General features: G+C 45.7%; 1 protein-coding gene across 1 annotated transcript; it reads right to left on the bottom strand.

Annotated features, from left to right (window-relative positions):
- Positions 1–27,812, bottom strand: CD19 (CD19 molecule). Its single transcript, XM_083152535.1, has 14 exons — positions 27,527–27,812; positions 20,743–20,958; positions 15,930–16,202; positions 15,418–15,525; positions 14,206–14,236; positions 14,024–14,082; positions 11,753–11,866; positions 9,937–9,981; positions 7,794–7,847; positions 7,652–7,702; positions 5,400–5,468; positions 4,097–4,195; positions 2,599–2,748; positions 1–1,266 (listed from the first exon to the last, which is right to left on the bottom strand). Exons 1-14 carry the CDS (start codon positions 27,612–27,614, stop codon positions 1,226–1,228), a joined length of 1,398 nt encoding a protein of 465 aa, XP_083008661.1. The 5' UTR covers positions 27,615–27,812; the 3' UTR covers positions 1–1,225.

Below are 27,812 nucleotides of genomic sequence, written 5' to 3'. Positions count from 1 at the left end.
TTTCAAAGTTAACAATAAATGCATCATTATATACAGTCACTAAGAAAACAAATAATGACATAGAATATACAAAGAATATCCAAATTTGGCCTTAATGATCATAAATCAGCAGAGGGACTGTGAGAACAAAGGAATTACCATTGAGTGGCTGATTTAGCCTTTGGCGCAGAACCTGCCCCTGTGTTACACTGCAGGGGGTAGATGCAATATTATTGCATGCAGACAGGTGCATGGCTCTGTCAGACTCCCTGCGTCTCTTCCTTGTGAGCTGCACTGCAGGGGGTAGATGCAATATTATTGCATACAGGTGCATGGCTGTTCCAGACTCCCTGCTTTTCTTCCTTGTGAGCTGCTCTGCAGGGGGTAGATGCAATATTATTACATACAGGTGCATGGCTCTGTCAGACTCCCTGGTTCTCATACTTGTGAGCTGAACTGCAGGGGGTAGATGCAATATTATTGCATACAGGTGCATGGCTGTTCCAGACTCCCTGCTTTTCTTCCTTGTGAGCTGCACTGCAGGGGGTAGATGCAATATTATTACATACAGGTGCATGGCTCTGTCAGACTCCCTGCTTCTCTTCCTTGTGAGCTGCACTGCAGGGGGTGGATACTGAGGGGCATCAGCGTCTATCACACATTCCGTGACAATAAATATCAGAGGCATGTCCCGGGCACTGGATGGCAGGATACAGGATACAGGATACAGTGGGTCAGTTCTTATGCAGGGGCTGCCGTGGCAAGGGGGCGATCACAGTTCCACGCCCTTATTTCCCTAGTGTCAGTTGTATGCATTGGTTTATAGAAACCAAGAGGTCAGTAATATATATATTTAATGTGTGGCAATTGCACAGACTATAACTGAAAGATGGATGCGCAGAGGGTCATATAAGAAGGTTCTAGGTGTGATTTTGGCCCATCGATGTAGTTCCTCCAGATTTAGCATTATAGGAGACCCATAAATGACCACGTTTCAACCTATAAACAGTGTGGTCGAGTGTTCCACAGGTCAGTGATGGGAAGAGGAGAGTCACATGACCTAGGCAGCCATTTTGTGTCGTGGAAGGTGCTGTAGACAGAGATAACACCGAATGTTGTCTGATCGGTGATGATGCCATTACAATGCAGCAATCTTCCTGTATTTTAAGCAGGCAATCACGAAATTCTGGTGTCCGCGCTCGCCCAGGGAATCTGGAATGTGGGGTCTCTCTTTCTTTGGATTCTCTCATAGTTTTTTGCTTTCATAAGACATATAAAAATCTCCATCTGTAAAAAGAGACAGAGAGACTGTGAGACTAACCTTAACAGTAATGTATTCAGATATACAGTCCTAGCCAATGCGTCGCAGGAGCCATGTCCTCTGCTGCTTGTAATCTCCTGTGAAATGAGCCAATCACTCTGCAAACAGTGAGCGAAGGCTAGTGTTCGCTCATTGCATCTGGTCGGACTCCTCGCGCATTTGCACTGTGTACTGTGTGTATGCGCAGTAAGGGCGGTATTCAATTGTTTCTGCCCCTCCCATGCCCGCTGGCGAAATTCAATTATTTCTGCCAACAGGCGCGCTAACATAATTTTAGCTTGCTAACATAATTTCAGCTTGCTATCACCCATTTGAGGGCTCAAACAGGACTTTTCATGTTGCGCCCATTAGTTTGGCCGGCTTTATCCGCTATACGATTGCGATATGCGCGTAAAACGATCAATTCAATATCACCCCGAGATCTCCCGTCTCTTTGGACGGAGACCAGGCGTGATATAAAACAATTGAATACCGCCCAAAGAGTCGCATTAAACATAGTTATTACTCCGTCACTACGGAATACCGAAGAGGCCTCAGAAAAGAACAAATATCTTAAAAGGGAAAAATTATTTAATTCAAAATAAAATAAAAATAAACATTGGAAATTATGAAGACAATAATTTTTATAAGTTAATTGAGGCCATATTAGTTAATGATAGAAGTACATCCATGCTGGAATTTGTAGTGCCACAAAACTGTGTTCATTTCTATCAATCAAAATTATAATTTACGCATAATTTTATATGTTATTATTTTGAAACCTTATTGTCCCCAATAATATATATTTTTTACCGTGACTCATCAGGGCTGGCGATAGAGTGTGGACGCCTTTATATCTGGCGATTTCCCAATCCTACTTAACTAAATTATATTTTTAACCCATCAGGAAAGCTGCTGAATCTGTTTCCTTTGCATATCATGGCACTGAAGTAGGATAAGGAGGGAGCCATAAAAAGGTGGGGGTCGCTAAAAAATGAATACATTAAATATGTCTTTATTTAACCCTTTCAGTGCCAAGGTTATAGTGAGCGGTCCTTAAAATATCTCCTAAAAATGGCGAAAAAAAGTCAATTAATTTAATTTTAGTTAAATCTTGCACCCAAAATAATCACAGTCGCTGTGAGCGGCGCTGGCATTTTTAATGGATATTTTGAGGATCTCTACCAGCCATGCTAGCACTCAAAGGGTTAATAAAAAAGGTTTGCTTGCCAATTTTTTCACACCTATTTTGACATTTCCCTTGACACTCAAAGGGTTAACAGTTTAGTTAATTAGTTTTGGATCTAGGTTCAACTCACTTTGTTCATCGAGCTGGGTGGTCCCATTCCATAAGGTTTGGCCTGGTGTCCTGTCCTCGGACTTCTCCTCTTCTGGTTTGTTCTGGGACTTAAGAGTGGAATTTTGTTGGAAGTACACAGGAGTCTGCATGTTCTCATACGAATCGGCATCTGCAGGTACAAAATACATTGGTTCTGGTACGTAGGTGTAGTCACTTGCGGTGCTGGGCCTCATTTTTACGGAGCTGGCAGTAAATGTATTAGTATTTAGCAGCTTCTGATGGAAATACAGCACAGATGACTACTTATGGTGGAAATGCAGCACTTATGACTACTTATGGTGGAAATGCAGCACTTATGACTACTTATGGTGGGAATACAGCACCTATGACTACTTATGGTGGAAATACAGCACTTATGACTACTTATGGTGGAAATACAACACATAACTACTTATGGTGCAAATACAGCATTTATTACTAATTATGGTGAATAATACAGCACTAATGACTACTTTTGGTGCAAATACAGCACTTATGACTAATTATGGTGAATATACAGCACGTATGACTACTTAAGGTGAATAATACAGCACGTATGACTACTTATCGTGCAAATACAGCACTTATGACTACTTATGGTGGAAATACAGCACTTATGACTTCTTATGGTGGAAATACAGCACCTATGACTACTTATCGTGCAAATACAGCACTTATGACTACTTATGGTGAATATACAGCACTAATGACTACTTATGGTGAATATACAGCACTAATGACTACTTATGGTGGAAATAAAGCACTTATGACTACTTATGGTGGAAATACAGCACCTATGACTACTTATGGTGCAAATACAGCATTTATTACTAATTATGGTGAATAATACAGCACTAATGACTACTTATGGTGCAAATACAGCACTTATGACTACTTATGGTGGAAATACAGCACCTATGACTACTTATGGTGCAAATACAGCATTTATTACTAATTATGGTGAATAATACAGCACTAATGACTACTTATGGTGCAAATACAGCACTTATGACTAATTATGGTGGAAATACAGCACCTATGACTACTTATGGTGAAAATACAGCACTTATGACTACTTATGGTGAATATACAGCACTATACAGCACTTATTACTACTTATGGTGAAAATACAGCACTTATGACTACTTATGGTGGAAATATAGCACTTATGACTACTCTAAATTTTATCTGCTTTTGTGCATCTAGGCCTCCAGCACACTCGTACCAATGATAGTCTTTCACCATCCCTCTTTCCTAATAGCTCTTATTTATTTCAAGAGTTAGAATCAGAACACTGCCCCCCATGTATACAACATAGACACAGATAAGGAAGTAATCTATTTCATCCATAAGTCCGCAAAAGACTAAAAATGATTTGCAGATGCTTATTTATTATCATTAGTAGTGTGTGAAAGAAAACCAGAATTACTGGAAGACCGTCCTTATAAATACAGCAGGCACTGAAAGGAAGATCTCACCGTCCTCCGGCGTTATGGCTCCATCACTGGGCTCCGCGCTTTCATTTCCTGTACAGATGGGTCCGTGCATATCTTCGTAGGACTCCGAGCTTGTAACCCCTGCATTGAATGACAGCAATCTATTACTGGACCATACTGCAGGTGGATTGTGCTGAACGAATTGTTTGTGAAAACAGTTTTGGTCAATCAGGAGATAGTTGTATTGTTTTTCCCTTTTCCCACGAACGCGTTTCACCGCCTCACTGTCACCTGCTGATAGGTGCTTATCTGAGTGCAGGCTGCATTTGCATAATCAGGTGGCCCAGCTTGTGTTAGCCCCTACTGATTGACACATGAATAATAGGTTGACACATGAATAATGTCTACATGGAGTTTTTCATGATTATTTTTTCAACCGACTTGTTCTTACTTCACCATTTCAGTGGACATAGAGGGAGAATATAACAGTGTGCCGAGCGCAGTGAGGGACTGCAGTACACTCCTAAGGGGTCCACGTCGACATAGACAATGAAAACATGAAAAACCAGTGTCGATCTTTTCAAGTGTTGACATTTTGCTTGTGTGACCTTTTGACCTTGCCAATCTAAACCATGTCGACCTTTTTGCTGTGTTCACCTGTCGGCCAATAGTGGTCAAGCTGTTGACTGTTGACTTAATGAGCCACACCCCTCCTACCTGGGCCCTAAGATTGAGAAATCTGCTCTTGTCAATCTAGGCCTCCAACAACGGTCTATGACCCAGACTCTCCCCTACTCCCTCATAGGAGAGGAGGATTTTCCACAAGGCAACCAAGGTGCCTGCCTAGGGCCCAAGGGGCCCCATAAAGATATTCAAAATATTCCCAGACGAGCAGTGCGTGACTACCGCGTGTCATCATGACATCACATGGACCCGCCCACACTCCCAAAGCCCCTTTGACGTTCTTTGATAGGATAACAAATGTTTGGGCACATAAAACGGTCTCATCCTCTGTATGTGGGCACTCAGGTTACTGTAAGTGTGACACAGGTAATAAGCTACTTCCAAAACACCTAGAGCCTGATTCAGATTTGTACACAATGCCGATGGTCACGCCGCTGAGCATTTATTGGTTCTCTATCGATGCTGCCTGCAATCAGCAGCAAAAATATATAATGCTATGGATTGTTTGAGGAGGGCCCCTGCCGGTATAGTGCCTAGGGCCCCATGAGCGCTACATCCGCCTCTGCCTGATACTGTATGTGTTATACAGCAGGTCCAGACCCTATTAGGTATATGGCAGGTACAGGAAGGAAGATCTCACCACCCCGCTGTGTTATCTCACCATCTCCATGCGTTTCGCCGTTATCTCCTACACAGATTGATCCGTTCATGTCTTCATAGGACACCGAGCCTGTGACACAAGAACAGCTATTATCAGTGATGGTGGCCTATTGCAGGTGGATGGTGCAGCACAATCTTTTTGTCAGAGCAGTTTAATGCACACCCGGAACATAGCGGCACTGTATTCACTGGATTCAACGCATTTCACCACCTGACTGCCGTCACCTGCCGTGAGTTGTACAAGCAGCAATGGTATAATCAGATGATCAAACCTCACAGATGTAATGGAGACATGTGTGCACACTACACAGCACAACTCCCCACGCAGTGCACACTACACAGTACAACCCCCCACGCAGTGCACACCACACAGTACAACCCCCCACGCAGTGCACACTACACAGCACAACTCCCCACGCAGTGCACACCACACAGTACAACCCCCCACGCAGTGCACACTACACAGTACAACCCCCCACGCAGTGCACACCACACAGTACAACCCCCCACGCAGTGCACACCACACAGTATAACCCCCCATGCAGTGCAACACCGGAGACTACAGAACCGGTATAAGTCTGCGCCATTCCCCATATGGTTATTCTATAGAGGATCGACCAATTGGCAATTGACCACATTCCCGTCGACCTTTTGCTTGCGTCGATCTTCTGTTAATGTCGATCTAGACGCTGCCGACTATTTTAAGGCATCTCACTAGATGTGTTTGACCGTTAGTGGATGACCACGTGATTGTTGATCTGGACATTATCAATACAACCGGATATGTTGCTATATTCCGTTGTCATGCAGCACAAACAAACGCTGGGCAATCTATTCTCATTTCCTTCTTAGGGAACGTTTCTTTCTTGACTATACAATAATATTTTTGAATGGATGAATGCTAACACTGCAATCCTTCCCTGTATATTATATGTAGCTAAAATATACCATATATATCCCATCCTATGGAATGCCCTTCCACGCACAATAAGACTCTTCACTAGCCTCCAAACTTTCAAGCGTTCCCTGAAAACTCACCTCCTCAGGCAAGCCTATCATATTTATATACCACACGCATAACCCTCTGAGGCACTAATGTATTATATAGCTTCCCTTCTGGACTTGTAACTTGGTGGGACTGCTATGCTATTACTGGTGCCTGTCCTTGTGTTTCCCTCCTATGTCCCTATAGATTGTAAGCTTGCAGCAGGACCCTCTAACCTCCAAGTCTGTCTGTTGCAGGGGCGGATTTAAGGGTGGGCGAACGGGGCGGTTGCCCCCCCCCCCCCCCCTAGGCCAGTGGAATCACTGCGGGGGGCAAGGGGTATACTCATCACTGCCGCCGGCCGCATCTGCACCCGCACCTACTAAGTAATGATTGTAGTGATGAGGGGGAGGTGATGATGCCGCCTCTCCCACCCAGTAGCTGATATAGTGGGGCTTTCTCTCCCCATCCTGTCCTATTGGCTGGTGGGCTGTAATTTAGGTGGTTTGCCACCCTGATTGCTCACAGACAGTGTGGGGTGGGCTGTGTCTGCAGCACGGTGGGTGTGTGCCCGTTGTGTGCCCGGTTTCAGGATGAAGTCGTCTGACGAGTGGGAGCAGCCACAGCCTGGAGCTCCCTTGTGTGTGCACTGTCCGGCAGCTGGTGTGTCCGGCTGCACATACAGTGTGTTTGTAAGTGTGATATACTGTACTATGTATGTATTTCGGGTGAGCTGTGTGTTTGTGGTGTGCTATCTATATGTGTGCAATGCAGACCCCCCATGCAGGGTTTTTTCTTTTACATTTATTGTTTTTTTTCTTATTATTATTATTATTATTATGGGGGGGCAGTCTTACAATGGGAGGAGTCAGGGATGGGAAGGGGTGGAGTCAGGACAGGAGGGGGAGGGTCAAGTTTAAACAGTAAACCGCCCTCCCTAGAAGAGAAGTCTAGATCCAGCACTGGTCTGTTGTTACCCAATCTGTTTTATCTCTGTCTACTATTGTACAGCGCAACGGAATCTGCTGCGTTACATAAGAAACTGGAAATAAATAATAATTACTGATCTGTATGAGGTGAAGTACCATCACTGACCACAATAGGCCACTCGATGGACCAAAATGAAAGCCTAATGACAGTTAGTTGTGAGGTGTGATGATGGCATGTGCCGGTTAGCAGCGGGTATGCACACACTGCTGCATTGTATGTCGTAACCAAAGGGGATGTCAAGGGACCTGGTTTCTGGAGTATCCACAATTCATCCTTACCCACTGAGCCATCTCTGGTGTCTCCGCAGGGGGTCTCATAACTGTCCCCATCTGAAAAGAACCAGAACAGAGGCATCAGACACATACCCACCAAATGATCAGCCATCTCCTCCTTCCTGCCCATTCAGTGCCCCCTCGTTACCTATGGAGCCCTCAGGCGGACCCGACTCCTCTGCGGCGTTCTCGTAGCAGGCTCCTATTAGGGAGAGAGAGAGATTACACTCACATTGTACATATTTATCACCAGCAATATCAGTGGCGCTGATAGGAGCCACGCCCACTGCGACCTTATTGGACGTAGAGACAATGGGGTACATTTAATAAGATGGCAGTTCTATTAATGTTATTAATGTTCTAATTATGTTGTCCATAGCAACCAATAAGAATCTACTTATTTATTTAGCCGCTTCTAGAAGATAATAGAATCTGATTGGTTGCCCATAGCAACATCCCATCTGAAAAAGAACTCACATCTCTCATCAAATACATTTACCCCAATGGGTCTTATTCATGTAAATAAAGCCCCCATATACACTAAGCGATATTACAAATAGTGTTTATGATCAATTTTGCTAACGATTTGCGTACCCGTGGCTCATTGACGACCCCCTGTCATCTGTAGACGCAGCTCAGTTTTAACACACCGTCAACCACTGGGTGACATTGCTGAACGATATCGTTAGCAGTATGCGCTAGATCATGTGCCCAGGGGCTTCAGAGATTTTGTTAACAGTGTATTCATTCGTGATATTGTCTAGTGTGTATGGCGCTAAAGTAAAACCAAAAAGCAAGCAACTGCTGCAAAACCATGCTGCACTGCAGGGGGAAGATGTAACATACACAGAGGCATCAGATTCTGTCTATCATTTTTTTAATTAATTTTCATAATTGTATCTTAAATCTGTGTATGTTTTATATGTTTTCATATTAGTGCATAAATAAATTGCATGTGTTTTTTTCCCCCTTTATTGCGCAGTTCTATTATTTTCTTTTTTTCTGGTAACTAATTTGGGGAACTGAGCTACCCCTTATAGAACAGCAGCAATTAACGGGGTGTGATAGTTTATGCTATACTAATTGTTTAACGGATTAGTGAGGTCAACCCACTCACAGCACAGGACTTAGCCAAAACTGTTTTTATGATTTTCTAGGATGCATTAGAGAAATGATAGAATCCATACTTACCTACCCATCAGCCCCCCTGCACCCCCTCCCTCTGCCAGTCGAATACTGGCAAATTGCGTCATTTAGAACCTCCCTGAAGACCCGTGAAACACGGCATTTACAAGAATGGGGGTGGGGCTTAATGACAGCAAGTCCCAGAGAGGAGAAACTTAACAGAATCTGATTGGTTACTATGAGCAAAATCACCACTTTTCATATTTAGAATCTTTAGTCAATTTACCGATTAGATTTCGGTGGGGTGTGTCCAGATTGAAATCTAAATCATAAAGCTTTCTGGCATGTATTAGCAATATGCAAAAACAGACAATTTACCCTGCACAGAAAAAAATATTTGTCACTTGCAAAACGCAAGCATTACTTCCAAACCTGAATCAGCCACTATGCACATCTAATTCTGCAAAAGCAAATACAATAAAATGAAGTAATTTTGCGCCAGGACAACCCACACTGAAGTACACGGGGGGGGGGGGGGGGGCAAATTATTTCACACAGGGTAAATACTGGCTGCTTTTGCATTTAGCTCACACCTGCTGCACAAGCTCTTTTCTTACACTACAAATTAGATTTTGGTTTGGACGCTCCCATCCCAAATCTAAAGCTGGCCATATTTCTACAGGTCAATTGTCAGATTGGGCTGGTTGGAACAAAATCCTAGTAATGGATGAGAGCAAATGACAGTTGACCATTTGCTTTGAAATGCTGGAAAACTGCCAAACTGTCATTCATCTATTACCAGGTTTTTGTTCCATCCAGCCCAACCTGACAATCGATCTGTAGATGTATGGCCAGCTTAACTCTCTTTGTACATGTTCTATCTGCAGTGTAACATGGGTTTACCCAGGTGCGGAGTCACTCGTTTGCTTCAGGTCGTTATGTGTTTTTAGAAAATACCGCCACAGCAGATAAAAATGAAAATGCCACGTATGTGAACCAAAAGCAAAGCCGGTGACCCCTGATTTGGAGGTCTAGCGGAACAGTGCAGGGAGCGTGCGTGGTGCGTGTGCACTTGTAGTGAATTGGCTTTCCCCATATCTGCGTGATGTGGGAGCAACCTATATCCTCTACTCTGTGTGTCAGTAGAATATGTAGCGTTCTCTTACCATCCGACACCCAATCCCCTTCATCCGGCTGAAGGTACGAACCATCTGTGGAGCACACACACAACACATACAGTACATAGAGATGTGAGTAACTAGCAGGAGAGTTTGCCATTAAGATCATACTGTAATGCGCCGAGGCTTAGGGCCTACTGTACTAATCCTGCCAATGTTCCTTTGGCTCATATGAGCTTTATTCCCATTATATTCTGAGAAATGCCTTCAGTACGGTGACCAAGGACTAATTAGTTCTTTATTATGCAATATTACGTGTGACTGCAGCGGTAGGAACACCGAACGTGCGGATTCCCTCTTTTATATCGTTCTATTTTTACTTTTTTGCTAAGTTCCTCATTTTGGGTCTGACTTTCTTTTTCTACGTAGAGATTTTCTGTTTTTGGACAGTTTAGGATTATTGTAAATTTTGTGGTTTGTGTTTGTTATAATCTATTTTAACTCCTACATTACGTCATGCATCAGCATTCCCTGTGACCAACACACATGCTCACTTACTGTATTTCTCATGACAGCACAAGAATGTTATGTCTTTTGATTTTACGTGCTTCGTGTTGAAAAATATCTTTCTAAAATCAGTTCTATTTAATTTAGTTTGTACCTTGGACGCTACATAGTGCTGCTCTGCCCTCTGCAACTGTATTCAATGAGTTTTTGGTTGAAACCACTGGCTGATACTACAGAGACAGTGCTGGGAAGCACAGAAAGGGGGCTGAAAGGGACATTCCAGCATTCTGGGGATGTTGCCACTGCGTATAATGTACAAAGCCCCAAAAACAATCACGGTATAGAGATAACGGTACTTGTGTACAGTCACGACTCCCACGATGTCCATTGCATAGTAAAAAATCGCATCGCATGCGATTTTTAACAGAAATGCATCCAAATGCATTGAAATTAGTATCAAACATGTTCAATGGCCCCCAAATGTCATTTTTCAGGCTGTACCACCCCCACTATCAACGCAAACCCGAAGCGTGACGAGCGCAGCGGTACGCGTCCTACGACCTTTTCATACCCCCACTATCCACGTCGGCGTGGAGTTGAGAACAGAAAGTGTGGCGAGCGCAGCGAGCCTGAAGCGTGGCGTGCGCAGCGAGCCCCGCGAGGGGACACGGATACCTTCAGAGGTATACGCGTCCCCTCGCGGGCTTCACAGGTGTCCGCGTCCGCTTGCCACGCTTCAGGCTTGGTGGCTCGCTGCGCTCGCCACACTTTCTATTCTCAACTCCACGCCGTCGTGGATAGTGGGGGTATGAAAAGCGCTCACCACGCTTCGGGTTCGCGGGGGTACAGCGGGGGTAGTGGGGGTGGTACAGCCTGAAAAATGACATTTGGGGGCCATTGAACATGTTTGATACTAATTTCAATGCATTTGAAAGCATTTCTGTTAAAAATCGCGATCGCATTTGATCAAATCGCATTTGATGCGATCGCATGTGATGCGATTGCATGCGTTTAAAAAAAATTGCATAAAAACGGCAAAACTCGCATGCCATCGCATGCCACTACATATGGCATGCGATGGGAGCCGTGAAAGTACACAAGTACCGAGATAACTCTCCGCTTTGTATTTCAGAGACATTTTTTGAAGGCGTTCGCCATGAGTGTCAGACAACAGCAGGACAGAACCTCATTTCCTCTTCTGATATGACAGACGGGTTGTAACCGAATTCAGAATTTACTAAATATACAATTAGCAATTATTGAGTGTTTTCAAGAGAGATGTTGTGGAAAACAACAAGGCCTGGGAAGCCGATTATTATGTTACCTAGGAGACCGCACATTTCAGTATTCCACTCACCTAACGACTGGTCCAAGAAGGAACTCTTATCCGACTGACAGTCCTTGTTGATGTTCTTAGGCAGAGTCCCAGCGAAGTTCTGATAGGTGAATTCTTGCGGCTTCTGGTTGATGTCTGTTACGTGGGGAAATAAATGAACACTTAGGGCCAAATGTAATAGGGTGTGAGAATTAGAAAGTGAGAGATTTTGGGAGAGTTTTCCCTTTTTTTTTTTAAAGCGGCAATCATTTACATAGCAAAATCAACCTGGTTTTGCAGTGTAATTGATTGCCGCTTTAAAAAAATGGGCAAACGCTCCCAAAATCTCAAATTATTTTGATTCTCCGGCCCTTAATGTGATCATAGGAAAAACCCACAGTAACGTGTGGATGGAGGACCCCACATTACATATCATCAGATGTGTGACATGTTTTCACACCTACACTGGCGCTTGTAGGATCCTGAAGTCACCACCGCACATGAATTGATTGCGTCTATCGCCAAAATTAAGAAATTTTGTGAAATGCAGAATCTGACTGTAACGATCAGATCAGGTGATCGTTTAAATTAACGTATGCCTCCTGTTATGATTATCTGTGCAATCAATGTATGTCTGGTATGTTTGGTAAATTCATGCCGCCTGTGATTATTATGTGGGAGATCAGAACATGTCATGTATTATGTGTGTGGACTATTGGTGACCCAGGGAGTGTAGCCATCTGTGGACTCCTCTGGAGTTAGGATGTAAGATAAGATCTGAGACCCCTCATAAACCAGATTGGGGGGAGAGCAATAGTGTCCAGCCAACAGGCCAAAGCTGCTCTGGCCCTCCACACTAAATTACCTCTTATCACTTGAGGAATGTATAAAATCTACTTCAAAGCAGGGACACATTCTTTATGGGAAAGATCCTATATCTAGGGACCTTCACTAGGCTCAGCAAGGGAATGGTTAAAAATCCCAAGGGTGGGAGGGATGAGGGAGTCTTCAAGGTATAACTAAGACCCTTCTCCCTATAGTCAGTGTCATTACCTGGGGGTCTAGCAAACAGGCTGTAAGCGACGAGAGATTTCTTGTGGAGAACCCCCCCACGTCAGGATTGGTACTTAAGTGTAAGCTACGGTTCTGTCATTTTTCCCTTTTTATTTTATTTCTGAAATTGCATTTAAAACTCGTGTGTACTTTTAAAATCATTGTAAAATCTTGTAACTATTTTCTAAAGCTCTGTAGTATTTCTAGGAATAAATAATACACATTCTCAGTCCTGGTTCTGTGTTCTTAAGACTCATTAGCCTCAGAAGAGAAAGGCTGGAAAACGTTACCATTGTTATCTTGTATTGTGTGGTCAGGGGCGAGCCAAGCCGCCCTTGCGCAGTTTCAAGCGCTAAAATCAGGTTTTGGCTGGTGGCAGTGTACCTCAAGGAAAGGACCCGAGTGTCCTAAGTGAACCCCAGTCACGGCCGGAGCTGCTCAGATTGACGTATCGGAGCAGGCGACCGGTGGGTCCGTGACACTGACGTTGGCAAAATGCGTCACTAAGGGGTTTATTCTAGTTCATTCTTTCTGACAAAATCCTTCTTAAATGGACAAAACCATGTGCACTGCAGGGGGTCAGATGTAACATGTGCAGATAGAATTAGATTTGGGTGAGTTATTTTGTTTCTGTGCAGGGAAAATACTGACTGCTTTATTTTACACTGCAATATAGATCTCACTTTGAAGAAAAACCCCACCCAAATCTAATTCTCTCTGCACAAGTTACATCTGCCACACCCGCAGTGCACGTGGTTTTGTCCATCTAAGAAGGATTTTGTCAGAAAGAATGAACTAGAATAACCCCCTAAGAGTCACCAATGTGGCCATATGCCGAGCTGCAACTATGATAAATGCGCGGGGACGGCACCAGTAGTATACGCGGTGGGCTTACACCAGGGATACTGGACATATGTTTACATCCATTGATTATAACCATTAGTTTTGCTTATGAATATATCTATTAGGCTTCAATAACGTAAAACATCAGGCAACGTACAGCTGGCTATCTCATTAATATTAGTACAAGCAATACATCAGCCAATCAGAATGCTGGAGACTGTCAGCGTCATCAGCATAAACCGCTGTTAGCACCTGTCCTACCCTAAGGTCACAGTATTCTCAGGTGTAAGTGCGCCTCCACGCAGGAACATTCCTGTTGGCTGCTCGTAAATGCTGCCGTCTTGCTCAGCCAACCCGTGAAGTCAGGTGGGAATCTAGGCTCAGGAGCGGATTTTGCTCTGCTCTCCACTAACTCACCTGGATCCTGGTTGAGGGAATCCATGTACAAATTCCTGGCGGTGTTGGTCTTGATGAAACTAAAAGAAACAGCGACAATGAATCATTTCAGACTGTGTATAATATAAATCCTGTACAGTAATGCCTATTACCATCTTATAAACCTAATATGGATGTAATAGTCTGCACGTGTGTCCACCTACCTGGCCTTGACCCGTTCCTTGGATCTTCTCTCTGTAAAACAGATTGAGGTGCATAAAACAGAATTATATCCACCAAGGATAGAAACAGAGGGCGGGATGCAGCAAAGTCCGCCGGTGCACCCCGCCACACCGCATTGTTAATAATCGCATACGCACTAACATATCCGATTAGTAACGCAAAGGACAGCTCTTCCGATAAAAGCTGTCCTTTGCCATGCGGCCCAGTCTTTGGACCGGAGAGTACCTCTGCGCATGCGAAGAGTGGCGGTGCCGGCCGCGGGGCATGCTGGGAGGGATCCGTGACAGATCCCTGTCACGGATAGGCTTCATAGGGTAATGCCTGATTTTGCTGGCGTTACCCTCCGCACCGACGCCCCGGCAGAGGGGCTTTGGTGCAATCGGAAATGCTGTAAAAACCACGAAAATGGGGGATTTACCGCATTTTCACTGTAGCGCATCTCGCCCCTAGAGAGATAATGATGCAGAATAATGATCCTGTGAAGGAAATGCAAATATTTACTGAGAACTGACCTAGACTAAGGGACTCTCTGTAGTCACCATTATAAGGAGTTCTATTGAAGATGGGATGTTGCCCGTAGCAACCAATCAATTCTATCTATTATCTTCTAGAACAATCTGGTTGCTATGCACAACATCCCATCTTCATCCCATCTTAAAAAATGGGGCACTTATTTTGCTTCTGCACACCAGACTTCCTGGGCCAGATGTACAAAACTTGAAAAGTAACAAAATGGAGAGTGATAAACCACCAGCCAATCAGCTCCTACCTGCCGAGTCACAGACTGTGTTTGAAAAATGACAGGTAGCAGCTGATTGGTTGGTGGTTTATCACTCTCCACTATATCACTTTTCAAGGCTTACTACATCCCGCCCCCTTTCACTTACACCATTGCAGAGAAGCCTACAGGACACTGCTCAAAACTTATACTAAGCCCCGCCTCTGGTCTGCTCCAATACAGATCCTTTTGCCAAAGCTCCTCCCACTTCCAAAGCTGGGTGCGGTTATTAGTAACTAGTTACCAGCCAGTCAGAAGTTTGGAAGACCATAACAGTAATGTCCGCACCAGCGATCGGAGCAACACTTGAATTGCTCAGTCGGGTGCCATCTAGTGGCCGCCATCACGCACAACACTTGAGGTGAGGAGCAGTGTTAGCCTTTATTACACAGGAAGTATTTAATTTAACACGTACTGCGTCTCATGCACTTGTAGATCCACACGACCAACAAGCAAAACAGCACGTGGGCCAGCGCAGTCACCACAATGATCCAGTATCGCTCCTCCAGAAAGATCTGAATACCTGTCAGGAACAAGATAAAGTGTCAGGAAGAAAGTGCGAGTTGTCAGGCTGCGCAAATTGTAAATCCTCTGGTCGGCAGGAGTGTTACAGATAACAGGGAAACAGGTTAATATCTGGGCCTCAGGACACTATGGGCCAACTTTGTGGCCATCGGTTACAATTCGTGATGGATTCAGGAACTGGATCAGGATGCTAAAGCTTACTCAGGCTGCCCGTCGGAACCGGACGCTCAGATCCAGGAACTCTACGTCCGAAGACCCTTCAAGAACGGTTCGGGTTACACCCCCCGCTCCGCAACCCAAACTCCGCAGCATGTCAACCATAGTAACAATAGATTTTTTGATTTCAAACACTAAGTGAAAAAAACTTTTTTGATATTTTTGGAACATTTAACGCAGCCTCACCTGTCGCATAGCCCTGGAGGACTGACCAGCTGCAGGTCACGTTCCGCCATCCACGGTCAGGGCAGGAATAATTCCCAGAATCCCGTTGGAGGAGGGAGGTGACATAGAGGGATGTTCCATCCCCCCACACTTCAATGTCCAGCGAGCACCAGCCTCTTCTCACCCTAGCTATGACATCACCGTCTCTGGACCACGTCAGGCTTGTCCAGTTTCTGACGGCCTTGCAGGGGACACTCACATCCTTGCCGGGGTCAAACGTCACGTTGTTTAGTTCTAGACATGGCGGAAGGGTAAAAATAGTCAATATTCACTGTACCGTGTTCATATGATCAAATGGGCAGTGTTATAACCGGAGCCAAGCAGGGTGTCTCCCGTGGCAACGTACTACGCCCTGCGGAACACAGTGAAAACCCCTTTTGACTGTTGACCCCTTTGACCTTTTGACTGTTGACCATGTCGACCTAATGCTTGTGCCGAACTAGTGACCCTGTCAACCTAACTCCATGTTGAAATTCAGTGATGTCGACCATGCATGTCGACCTAGTGGTGTCAACCCAATGTTTGTCTATCTAATGGCCTCTTACCAATCTGCCTCTAGCCTCACAAACGTCACAGTCTTCACTATATCACGCGCAATTATAATGTATCTATATTAGTCAACGGTTAATCTAGAAATATAACTCGGTCTGTGACGGCTTTTCGCTGAATCATAGTAAAATGAGGGTCACGTTTAGGGATGTGAAAGTTGCTTTATGTGTAAGAATGAGATTAGTACCACCCTGTACTATTAATGGCACCAAATCATCTCCTGACACAGACTGATAGATATTGCAGGCTTTGGTCTCACTGGACTGCAAAATACATTGTACTGTTCTATACAAAGACTTGGAAGCTGAAATAGAAGCCGGCTGCAATGAGAGGCTCTAGGGCAGGGGTCTTCAACCCATGGCCCGCGGGCCACGAGTGGCCCGCGGAGCTGATCTCAGTGGCCCCCTGCCCGCCATGCACAGGATTTTTTTTTTTTTAAGTAAAAGAAAATGCTGCCGAGGGAGGCAGTGTAATGGAGTCCCCTTGGGTGCCACCTACCCGATTTCCATTGGCTGCAGGCAGGGCAGAGGAGTGGATCCAGTGAGGCTGAGGGAGGAGGAGGCACGTCTGGTCACGAGCTGGGGAGTTGGGACCCGGCGAAGCTGCGGGAGGAGGAGACGCAGCTGGCGGGAGCAGGGGACCCGGCACTGGAACTGCAGGAGGAGGAGGCACAGCTGGCGGAGGGGACCCGGCGAAACTGCAGGAGGAGGCATGGATGGTGGAAGCAGGTGACCCGTCAAAGCTGCAGGATGAGGAGGTACATCTGGCGGGAGCAGGGGACCTGGCAAAGCTGCAGGCATTACTGGGGGCATTGTGTGTGGGGCATCACTGGGGGCATTGTGTGTGAGGGGCACTGCTGGGGCATTGTGCGTGAGGGGCACTGCTGGGGCATTTTGTGTGAGGGGCACTGCTGGAGCATTGTGTGAGGGGCACTGCTGGGGAATTGTGTGTGTGAGTGGCACTGCTGGGGAATTGTGTGTGTGAGGGGCACTGCTGGGGAATTGTGTGTGTGAGGGGCACTGCTGGGGAATTGTGTGTGAGGGGCACTGCTGGGGCATTGTGTGTGAGGGGCACTGCTGGGGCATTGTGTGAGGGGCACTGCTGGGGCATCATATGTATAAGCAGGAGTACTGCTGACATTATGGTCTGTGGCATAATGGGCATCAGTGTGGGGCATAATGTGCAATGGGCATAATTTTGTGTGGATTAATGTGTAATGGGCATCACGGTGCGGCATAATGTGTAATGGGCATTATGGTGTATGACATAATGTACAACAGGTATTACGGTGTGTGGCATAATGTCTAATGGACACTATGGTGTGATGCACAATGTGTAATGGGCATTACGGATAAACAGTGTAACAGTGTATATTGATTTAAGTAGCCTTTCATTGTTTGGGTTTGATCTGTGAGGCATACTATTTCACTGTGTGGGCCTTCATGTTTATATGTCATTGTGCAGCCTTCAGTCAACTTAAGCATGTGAGGACAATGACCATTCCTGCGGTAACCAATGTCTGGTCATGCAGATTGTAAAAGAGGTGTCAGGTAATTGTTTTCCTGCTAGTTCACACTCGTTATAATTAGACCACGCCCCTTATAAATAGGTCACACCCGTTTTTGGGAGCGCGCCTACGGCGCCTGCAATTTATTCAAGATCAAATTATATATGGGGGGGGGCACATATTTTACTGTTTGCACTGGAACCCAAATTGGCTGCTGATAACTATTAGGGTGTGTGTGTGTGTGTGTGGGGGGGGGGGGGGGGGGGTTATGTGCTGAGTATGGGCGGATGTGCCAACTATCTATGAAGGAGAACTGTGCTGACGTTATAGGGGAGCTGTGATTCTATGGGGCTGTCCGAAATTCCGTAGGCGATTTTAGTGGCCCTCGGGCTTCACTGGATTTTTTTAGGTGGCCCACGCTGTCTTAAAGGTTGAAGACCCCTGCTCTAGGGCTTGGCTACCATACCCTACCCTCCTGGAATGGCCGGGAGGCTCCTGAAAATCGCCACCCTCCTCCCCCGGAAGGGTGGGAAAGCCTCCCACATTCAGCTGGCACCCCTCGCAGCCTCCTCCTACACCAGTGACATACCAGTAGGGGGAGGGGTGGGGCCAAAAAGGCACAAATTGCAGCAGGAAATGGGGCAGTACGGGGCATTAGCCAACAGGAACACTAGCAATATTCAGGAACTTGGTAAAAAAAAACGGAACCGGATCAGGCACCGGAACGCCAGACCTGACATTCATGAATCTTCCATTCGGGAGCTTGTAGTGTCCAGTCCGGGGGGGTCCCTGTCACCTGGGAGACGAGACGGAAGAGATTAAAGCCCCCCTGTATAGTTTGTTACTGTGACTTATGTTTTTTCACTACATCCATGGACCATACAGGGAGAATTTAATCTCTCCCTCCTTGTCTCCCAGGAGACAGCTGTTACAAGCACCCTCTCCCCCGACCGACAACCCCCTCAGACCGGACACTACAAGCTTTGAATCGGCAGTGAATGGAGCCTGTGTGGCATCCCAGACTTGGCCAGCTTTAGCTGAGCTGTGGGATCTGCAGGGGTACAGATAGTGAAATGTTTTACAAAAGCCATGAAACCGTATTCGTGAGTGCTGGAGATTATGGGCCAAACCAGTTGTTTCTGTTTCTTGGACATGCAGGTGGATGGACAGAAAGTCTTAGGTCAAAGGACACAGAGTTGGAGCCTGTGACCTGAACTGAGATGGAGGGCACAGGCTAGTGTCCCACAGAGAGCCCATGCTGGGGCCATGGCCAAATAGGCAACATTACTGCAGGTTCCATGGTCCCTGGCATTATGGAGAAGCATGTGAGGGCAGCAGTATGCAGAGATCATTGGAAGGAACAAGATGGATCCCCATCTTTAGGGGTACCCTAGCAGCAGGACGAGAGGTGTGAGTCTTGGGAGAGGATGATCGGGGGTCAGCAGTTGGAAACTGCGTGGCGCGAAGCCCCCCAGCGATGAGTCCATTAGAGATCCTAATTAGATAGACTGCAGAGAGCCCCCATTGAATAGGAGAACACACAAATTGAGAGTCCTAGTAGGCTGCTGTGGCACTACTGGTCCCAGGATACCATGGTAATGTATTTCTGTCCCATCATTGTTTATGCTATGAGTGAAAGGAAATTCTGAACTGATGTAATCTGATATAATCTAAACAAAGGTTGTGCTGGAGGGAGAAGGACAATGGATTAAATGTTATTTCCGTGATAACCCTGGGCCTTATTTTGGTTCATTCTTTCTGACAAAATCCTTCTTAGATGGGCAAAACCATGTGCACTGCAGGTGGGGCAGGTGTTACTTGTGCAGAGAGAATTAGATTTGGGTGGGGTTTTACTTCAAAGTGAGATCTATATTGCAGTGTAAAAATAAAGCAGTCAGTATTTACCCTGCACAGAAACAAAATTACTCACCCAAATCTAATTCTCTCTGCACATGTTACATCTGCCCCCCCTGCAGTGCACATGGTTTTGTCCATCTAAGAAGGATTTTGTCAGAAAGAATGAACCAAAATAAGGCCCCCTGTCCGAACTGTAAATTAACTGTTTGCTGTTTGTGATGATACAGCCTGGCGTATCATTCTTACTTCACTGCCATACCCAGTGCCTGGGTATGACACCTGTTTGGTCCGACATTCTGGGGTCCAGTCCGGTTCCGGTTTTTACCCATTCCCATTATTCACATGATGGGACTGTATTGGTCGCTAACCACCAGAGATGCTAGTCTGTATGGCACATACCACCTGAAAGGGAGTCCGTATTGTATACTATCTACCAGGAATGGGTAGACTAGCAGCCAAGATAGGGGTCTGTATGAAACACTATCCACCAGGGACAGGTATGTATTGTACACCAGCCATAAGAGAGAGTTCTGTATTGTACACTGTGCACCAGGAAGGGGGCGCTATATTGTATACTAGCTATAATAATGGTTTCCATACACTAGCGATCAGAAGACGGGTCTGTAATATACACTTCTATTCCGCAACCATGTAATGTGAAAATAAAGGGGGTAGGCAGAGGCGGAACTGCTATTGGTGCAGCAGGTGCATTACATGAGGGCCCATGAGGACAAAGGGGCCCACTGCTGCCATCCATAGCTGTGTGGCATATTGTGAACTTGGGGGGGGGGGGGTGGCATAATTATATTTTTGCACCTGGGCCAACCACTCACACGTTCTTCAGCCCATGGCTGCTCCTACCTGTGCGTACGAAACTCTCCACGCCATTCGCTGAACAGGAATAAATCTGGGAGCTCTTCCCGTCGGCCGGGAGCAGTAGAGTTGGTGGATTTGAGGTGTTTAATTTCCGAATGAACGTGTTCACCACCAGCGTCAGCCACGACTGGCCACTGTCCATCAACAACTTCAGCGGCATCCGCCCGGAGGGAAATCGGTCACAGGAGGATGATACGTCACCTAGGCGGGAACAGGAAACATCAGAGTAATTCCCGCGGTATCCTAAGAAAATCCTAAATTGTCAGAGCTCTGCGGGATATCTCTTATAACACAAATCTTCCAATGATTGGGGGTCATTCAGATCTGAAAACGTCGGGTTACCAACCCCAGATGCCGGCTTCGTGTCAATCACCTTGCAAAGAGTTTGTGCGCTACATTCTGTATGCATGTGCAGTTATTCTATAATCGCCGGCCTGTGAAATTGCGACCAGATCTGAATAACCCCCATTGGTGGAAAGTATTTGGAAACATATTTTTTTTCTTATTAAGGCTGTTTGTAACCTATCTACTTGTGAGCATGTGGGATGGGGATCAGTGAGGGGTTCTACTTCTTAGGGTGGATCGGTTACTCGGGAGAGCTGGTGCTATCGTCAATCTGCAGCCACTAGACATATACATCAGCTTCATACCGCCATTTATTCTGCATGTTGTGGCCATTGGGCAGGCTCCGGGGAAAGGGGGTTTCTGGGCAATTGGAATCCCCCCATGCATTTGCCTATGACTAAGAATTAGGTCCAACTTCTCATGTTTATATTGAATGTGTGTTATATCTTCCAATCTCTCGGGAAGCGGCATATTCAGTTAGCCCCGGAGGGCCTGTTGCAGTTGCCGAAGCTATTCCATTGAAATCTGCCCTCATCACCGCAACTAATTGAATAACCCTCACTGAGGGCTGCTCCCAGGACAGCTGCAAGATGTTTCAGTGCATTAGACAAAATCATGATCCTGCTTGATGCAATGGCAACAGGAATTGCAATTACTACTTAATGCTAATGCAAGTTTACATAGGGCTAGCGTGTGCATCTGGGCAGCCTGAAGCTGCTCCGCCCATACAATCAAACATCACCATTGGTGCCGAGTGAATCACAGCACTAGCATTTGATTAGACGTGTACAATTACTATTTGTAAGTGCTGCTATTACTGTGTGGTATTATGTTTATAAGGTGCACTACTGTGTGTCTTAACCTGTATAAAGAGCACTACTGTTTGGTGTAATGTGAATAAGGCGCAAAATGGTGCAGTGTAATATTAATAAGGAGCAATGGGTCAGGGGCGGAACTAGCACCAACCAGAATATTGCCTAGAGCAGGGGTGGCCAGACTTTTGTAACCCACAGTCTACTTTTTTGTACACTTACGTACCGGTGATTTACCAGCGTCTCCCCCTGGGACAAATATTCACCTCCCTGTGCTATACGCCTCTTACATATTATGACACATTTCACCACCAGGTTAGGTAGCAGGTTTTGGCTCGTACCATTAAGGAAATTCACTAAAGGAAATTTGTAAAAAATAGGTGTATTTGTATCCAGAAATACACTTATTTTTGACATTTACTATCCCGAAAATACGGCAATTCGTATTGATAGCACATCGATACGAATTGCCATATTTTCGTGATAGTAAATGTCAAAAATAAGAGTATTTCGGGATACAAATACACCTATTTTTTACAAATTTCCTTTAGTGAATTTCCCTCATGGTATGAGCCAAAATTCACATTATAACACACGGTACAAACCAAAGTTCACATTATGAGTGAAAATTTACATTATGACACACTAAAAAACCAGATAATCAGATCAACTATGTACAATTAACCTAACACAAAGGGTGACCTACTGCATACTGTGTCCATCCAACCTGCTACCTAACCTGGTGGTGAAAAAGCAAAACTGCCATGAAAAGCTCCATTCTCAGGGACAGTGCCCCTCAGGACTGCTGCCAAACCCCCATACCCCCCCCCCCCCCCCCCCATTAGAATTTTTTCCATTGACAGAATGAAAATTATGGGGGCCACAAAACTCCATCCCATTGAACAGAGACCCCCTTTCTCCACCCCCTTCACAAGTCCACAACAACCACATGTGAAAAAAAAAGCCAAGCATTTACACTTTCTTATGCTGGCCACACATCAGACCAACTTTCCTCCAACTATCCAACTAGTTAAGTGAAATTGTTTAAATCAAATAGGTCCAACTACAGGACATTGTCTGAGTGACAGCTGTTGTCCATTTTCCGATTTGGGAAACAAATGACTTAATTACAAACGACATTTGCTCCTATCCAGTACCAGGTTTTTATTCCATCCAACCAACTAGTTGGGTGGTTGGAGGAAAGTTGGTCTGATGAATGCCAGCATTACACATTCTGCCCACTGCCGCCGCTGTTTTATACCCGCCGCCACCGCTGTATTCTGCCCGCTGACTTCCCTGTTCTCAGCCTGCCACCTCCACCTTTCAAGGTTCCTGGCAGACACAGACTAGGGATGGCCATCGACTATTGATGTTCCCAAAACATCGATGGTTGGGACCTAGTGCTTGATGTTGTAGGCATCGATAGTGGATGGTCGAATAGTTTTAACAATGGATGGCTTCCGATCGTAAAAGTTGGGGGCGCATGCGCACTGCGTGCGCAGCGTCATTGCGTCCAGCAGCGTCGCTGTGGGCGGCCCGTCCCGCCGGGAGGTGCGCGCATGCGCAAAAGAAACTTAAACTGGATTGATGGCTAAAGTTTCTTCTGCGCATGTGCGCGGATCCCGGCTAGGCAGACTGCCCGCAGCGACCCCTCCCGTTGCTCTGCGCATGCGCGGCTAAGCGATGGCAGGAACCATCGATGGTGTGAGGTAGAATGGTTTATAGCCATCGGTGGTTCCTGCTCTAGAAGCCATCGATGGCAACCATTGAAGGGGGATGTGCCGATGGCCATCCCTAACACCAACTGCTCCTCAGCCCTCGCAGTACACAGATGTATAATGATGTCACCCGTGCACCCGCGCATTGCATTACTGGGACCGCTGAAGCCAAAAGACTAGAGGTTTCAGCAGGTTCAATACTTAAGGAAATGATCGCGATCTACCGGCGGAAGGTCCGGGATCGACCGGTAGATCACGATCGACGTAATGGCCACCCCTGGCCTAGAGCATCATATCAGCTAGGGCTGGCTCTGAACATTTACATCCATACACAAGGTCCTGTCTGTGTAAATATATTACCTCACAACCACAAAGACTGTGTACAGTCACTCACAGAATGCGCTGGCTTCCGATTTCCCCTTTTCTATCCCGTGTTTAGTCAGTCTGGTGAAAGCTGAGTTCTTCTTATGTTTTCCATGAGGGTTATTTTTGTGAATGTTTGTGGAGTGTAAAATAAACAGCAATATTCTGGCCGATTCCGAGCTGGCAGTAGACGTGTCTTATGGTGATCACCTGTCTGCGACCGCAGGAGAGGCCTTCCCCGGCACATCTCTTGTTATGACTGTGCAAATACTGGTGCACCATCATCAGTCCCACCATAGAAACTTGCAACAGTCCTATGGCTGGTGCAGTACGGCCTCCAGAACTTCACACCCTGAAGACGGAACGCAAAGCACTTTCCCAAGATATTTCTGACACAGTGCGTCATTATCGCAATAGTGTCTCTGTGCGCACTCTCTGGCCCTTATTCAGATCTGATCGCAGTATAAATTTGTTTGGAAAATGGGCAAAAGCATCTGCACTGCAGGTGGGGCAGATGTAACATGTGCAGAGAGAGTTAGATTTGAGTGGAATGTGTGGAAACTGAAATCTAAATTGTAGTGTAAAAATAATGCAGCCAGTATTTACCCTGCACAGAAACAAAATAACTCACACAAATCTAACTCTCTCTCTCTGCACATGTTACATCTGCCCCACCTGCAGTGCACATGGTTTTGCCCATTTTTCAAACAAATTGTCCTGCGATCAGATCTGAATAAGGGCCTCTGTGTGACACACACCCCACACCAGTTTTTAGGAATTTTTGCAGCAAAACATCTACATCGCTTGCGGCTCAGGTCCTCAGTGAGCTTGACTTGATGGTAATTGTAGTGCCCCATAGCACGTAAGTGGTATGGAAAATACATTTAAAGTTAGGATGAAACGGCAGGTGACTGGAGGTGGAGCCAAGTTCCGTGTACCAGCACGTGGGGGAAAAAATTATATCTCTGCACCATCGATGGTAGAAAACCAGCTGGTTCTCCCCCGTCGATGGTAAAAGTATTCCCTATTGGTCACGGACCATTGATGGTTTTCGCAGAGAGCACGGCATCCCAGGCCTGGCAAGGCGCTCATAGAAACTATGCATCCACTGGAAAATAAAGACATTTCAGCACGTGATATACCGAGTAAATGCCCTGTAAGTCTGGAGAGTCATATATATTATATAAGGTGGGGGTTGTACAAAGTTTAATCTGTAATGTCCATATCTCCTGGCTGGTAGGGATCTCTGCATGTATTCCAAAACTCTTTGTGCTCCACACATGCATTAAATATAGATGCATGTTACATGGGGATTAAGTCCACCAGCACATGGTCATTATACAGTAGATAGGGGATGACAGGGAAGTTCAGAGAGCTGAACAGCATGGTGTTGAGAGTACAGAGAGCTGAGGATCATTGAGTAGTGAGTACAGGGAGCTGAGGATCATTGAGTAGTGAGTACAGGGAGCTGAGGATCATTGAGTAGTGAGTACAGAGAGCTGAAAATCATGGAGTAGAGAGTACAGGGAACAGAGTTTAATGGAGTTGAGAGTACAGAGAGCTGAGGATCAGTTAGTACAGAGAGCTGAACGTCATGTAGTAGAGAGTACAGAGAGCTGAACATCATGGAGTAGAGAGTACAGGGAACAGAGCTTCATGTAATAGAGAGTACAGAGAGCTGAGGATCATTGAGTAGTGAGCACAGAGAACTGAACATCATGGAGTAGAGAGTACAGAGAGCTATACATCATGGAGTAGAGAGTACAGTGAGCTGTACATCATGGAGTAGAGAGTACAGTAAACTGTACATCATGGAGTAGAGAGTACAGTGAGGTGTACATCATGGAGTAGAGAGTACAGTGATCTGTACATCATGGAGTAGAGAGTACAGAGAGCTGAACATCATGGAGTATAAAGTACAGAGAGATGAACATCATGCAGTAGAGAGTACAGAGAGCTGAACATCATGGAGTAGAGAGTACAGAGAGCTGAACATCATGGAGTAGAGAGTACAGAGAGCTTACCATCATGCAGTAGAGAGTACAGTGAACTGTCCATCATGGAGTAGAGAGTACAGGGAACAGAGCTTCATGTAATAGAGAGTACAGAGAGCTGAGGATCATTGAGTAGTGAGCACAGAGAACTGAACATCATGGAGTAGAGAGTACAGAGAGCTGAACATCATGGAGTAGAGAGTACAGAGAGCTATACATCATGGAGTAGAGAGTACAGTGAGCTGTACATCATGGAGTAGAGAGTACAGTGAACTGTACATCATGGAGTAGAGAGTACAGTGAGGTGTACATCATGGAGTAGAGAGTACAGTGATCTGTACATCATGGAGTAGAGAGTACAGAGAGCTGAACATCATGGAGTATAAAGTACAGAGAGATGAACATCATGCAGTAGAGAGTACAGAGAGCTGAACATCATGGAGTAGAGAGTACAGAGAGCTGAACATCATGGAGTAGAGAGTACAGAGAGCTTACCATCATGCAGTAGAGAGTACAGTGAACTGTCCATCATGGAGTAGAGAGTACAGTGAACTGTACATCATGGAGTAGAGAGTACAGTGAGGTGTACATCATGGAGTAGAGAGTACAGTGATCTGTACATCATGGAGTAGAGAGTACAGAGAGCTGAACATCATGGAGTATAAAGTACAGAGAGATGAACATCATGCAGTAGAGAGTACAGAGAGCTGAACATCATGGAGTAGAGAGTACAGAGAGCTGAACATCACGGAGTAGAGAGTACAGTGAGCTGTACATCATGGAGTAGAGAGTACAGAGAGCTGAACATCACGCAGTAGGTGAATACAGAGAGCTGAACATCATGTATTGTACATCATGCAGTAGAGTACAGAGAGCTGAACATCACGGAGTAGAGAGTACAGAGAGCTGTACATCATGAAGTAGAGAGTACAGAGAGCTGAACATGACGGAGTAGAGAGTACAGTGAGCTGTACATCATGGAGTAGAGAGTACAGAGAGCTGAACATCATGCAGTAGGTGAATGCAGAGAGCTGAACATTATGCAGTAGAGAGTACAGAGAGCTGAACATCATGTATTGTACATCATGGAGTAGAGAGTACAGAGAGCTGAACATCACGCAGTGGGTGAATACAGAGAGCTGAACATCATGCAGTAGATAGTGCAGAGAGCTGAACATAGTGCAGTAGATAGTGCAGAGAGCTGAACATCATGCAGTAGATAGTGCAGAGAGCTGAACATCATGTAATAGAGAGTACAGAGAGCTGATCATCACACAGTAGGTGAATTCAGAGAGCTGAACATTATGCAGTATGTATTGTACATCATGCATTATGCAGTATGTATTGTACATCATGCAGTAGAGAGTACAGAGAGCTGAACATCATGTATTGTACATCATGTACCAGTAGAGAGTACAGAGAGCTGAACATCATGTACCAGTAGAGAGTACAGAGCAGAGATCAGTATGCGATAGGCAGTACAGAGGCTACAATAGTAGAACCCGTGGTAGCTGGGATAACGTGCTCCCTCTCTTACCTTCAGTACGCTCAGTGATATTCCCAGTGTCCCCTGGTGTTTGGATGGTGCAGGTGATGCAGACACAGAGGACGAGGAGACCCAGCATGATCCGAGCAGCATACACAATGTGTAAGAGATTACAGAGGGCACCGAGCACTGGCCACAGAGTCACAGAACCATGAACTTCTCAGCAGCTGCTCCCATGGGTGCCTGCACCTGGCGAGTGGGTGTGAGAGAGAGAGAGAGAGGAGAGGGCTCCGGGCGGCTTTCACCATAACATCGCCAAACCCAGAGCAGAAGCAAC

The sequence above is a fragment of the Crinia signifera genome, chromosome 7 (assembly GCF_055691185.1).
Source record: "Crinia signifera chromosome 7, ASM5569118v1, whole genome shotgun sequence".
Classification (NCBI taxonomy): Eukaryota; Metazoa; Chordata; class Amphibia; order Anura; family Myobatrachidae; genus Crinia; species Crinia signifera.
This window is presented reverse-complemented; position numbering and strand designations above follow the sequence as displayed.

Excerpts from the sequence above, each read along its gene's own strand:
- CD19 (XM_083152535.1), bottom strand. The coding sequence starts at position 27,614 with ATGCTGGGTCTCCTCGTCCTCTGTGTCTGCATCACCTGCACCATCCAA. Across the intron at positions 7,703-7,793 it reads TCCGCCTGAGGGCTCCATAG|ATGGGGACAGTTATGAGACC; the intron begins GTAACGAGGGGG and ends GGTTCTTTTCAG. Across the intron at positions 5,469-7,651 it reads CACCAGAGATGGCTCAGTGG|GCTCGGTGTCCTATGAAGAC; the intron begins GTAAGGATGAAT and ends CTTGTGTCACAG.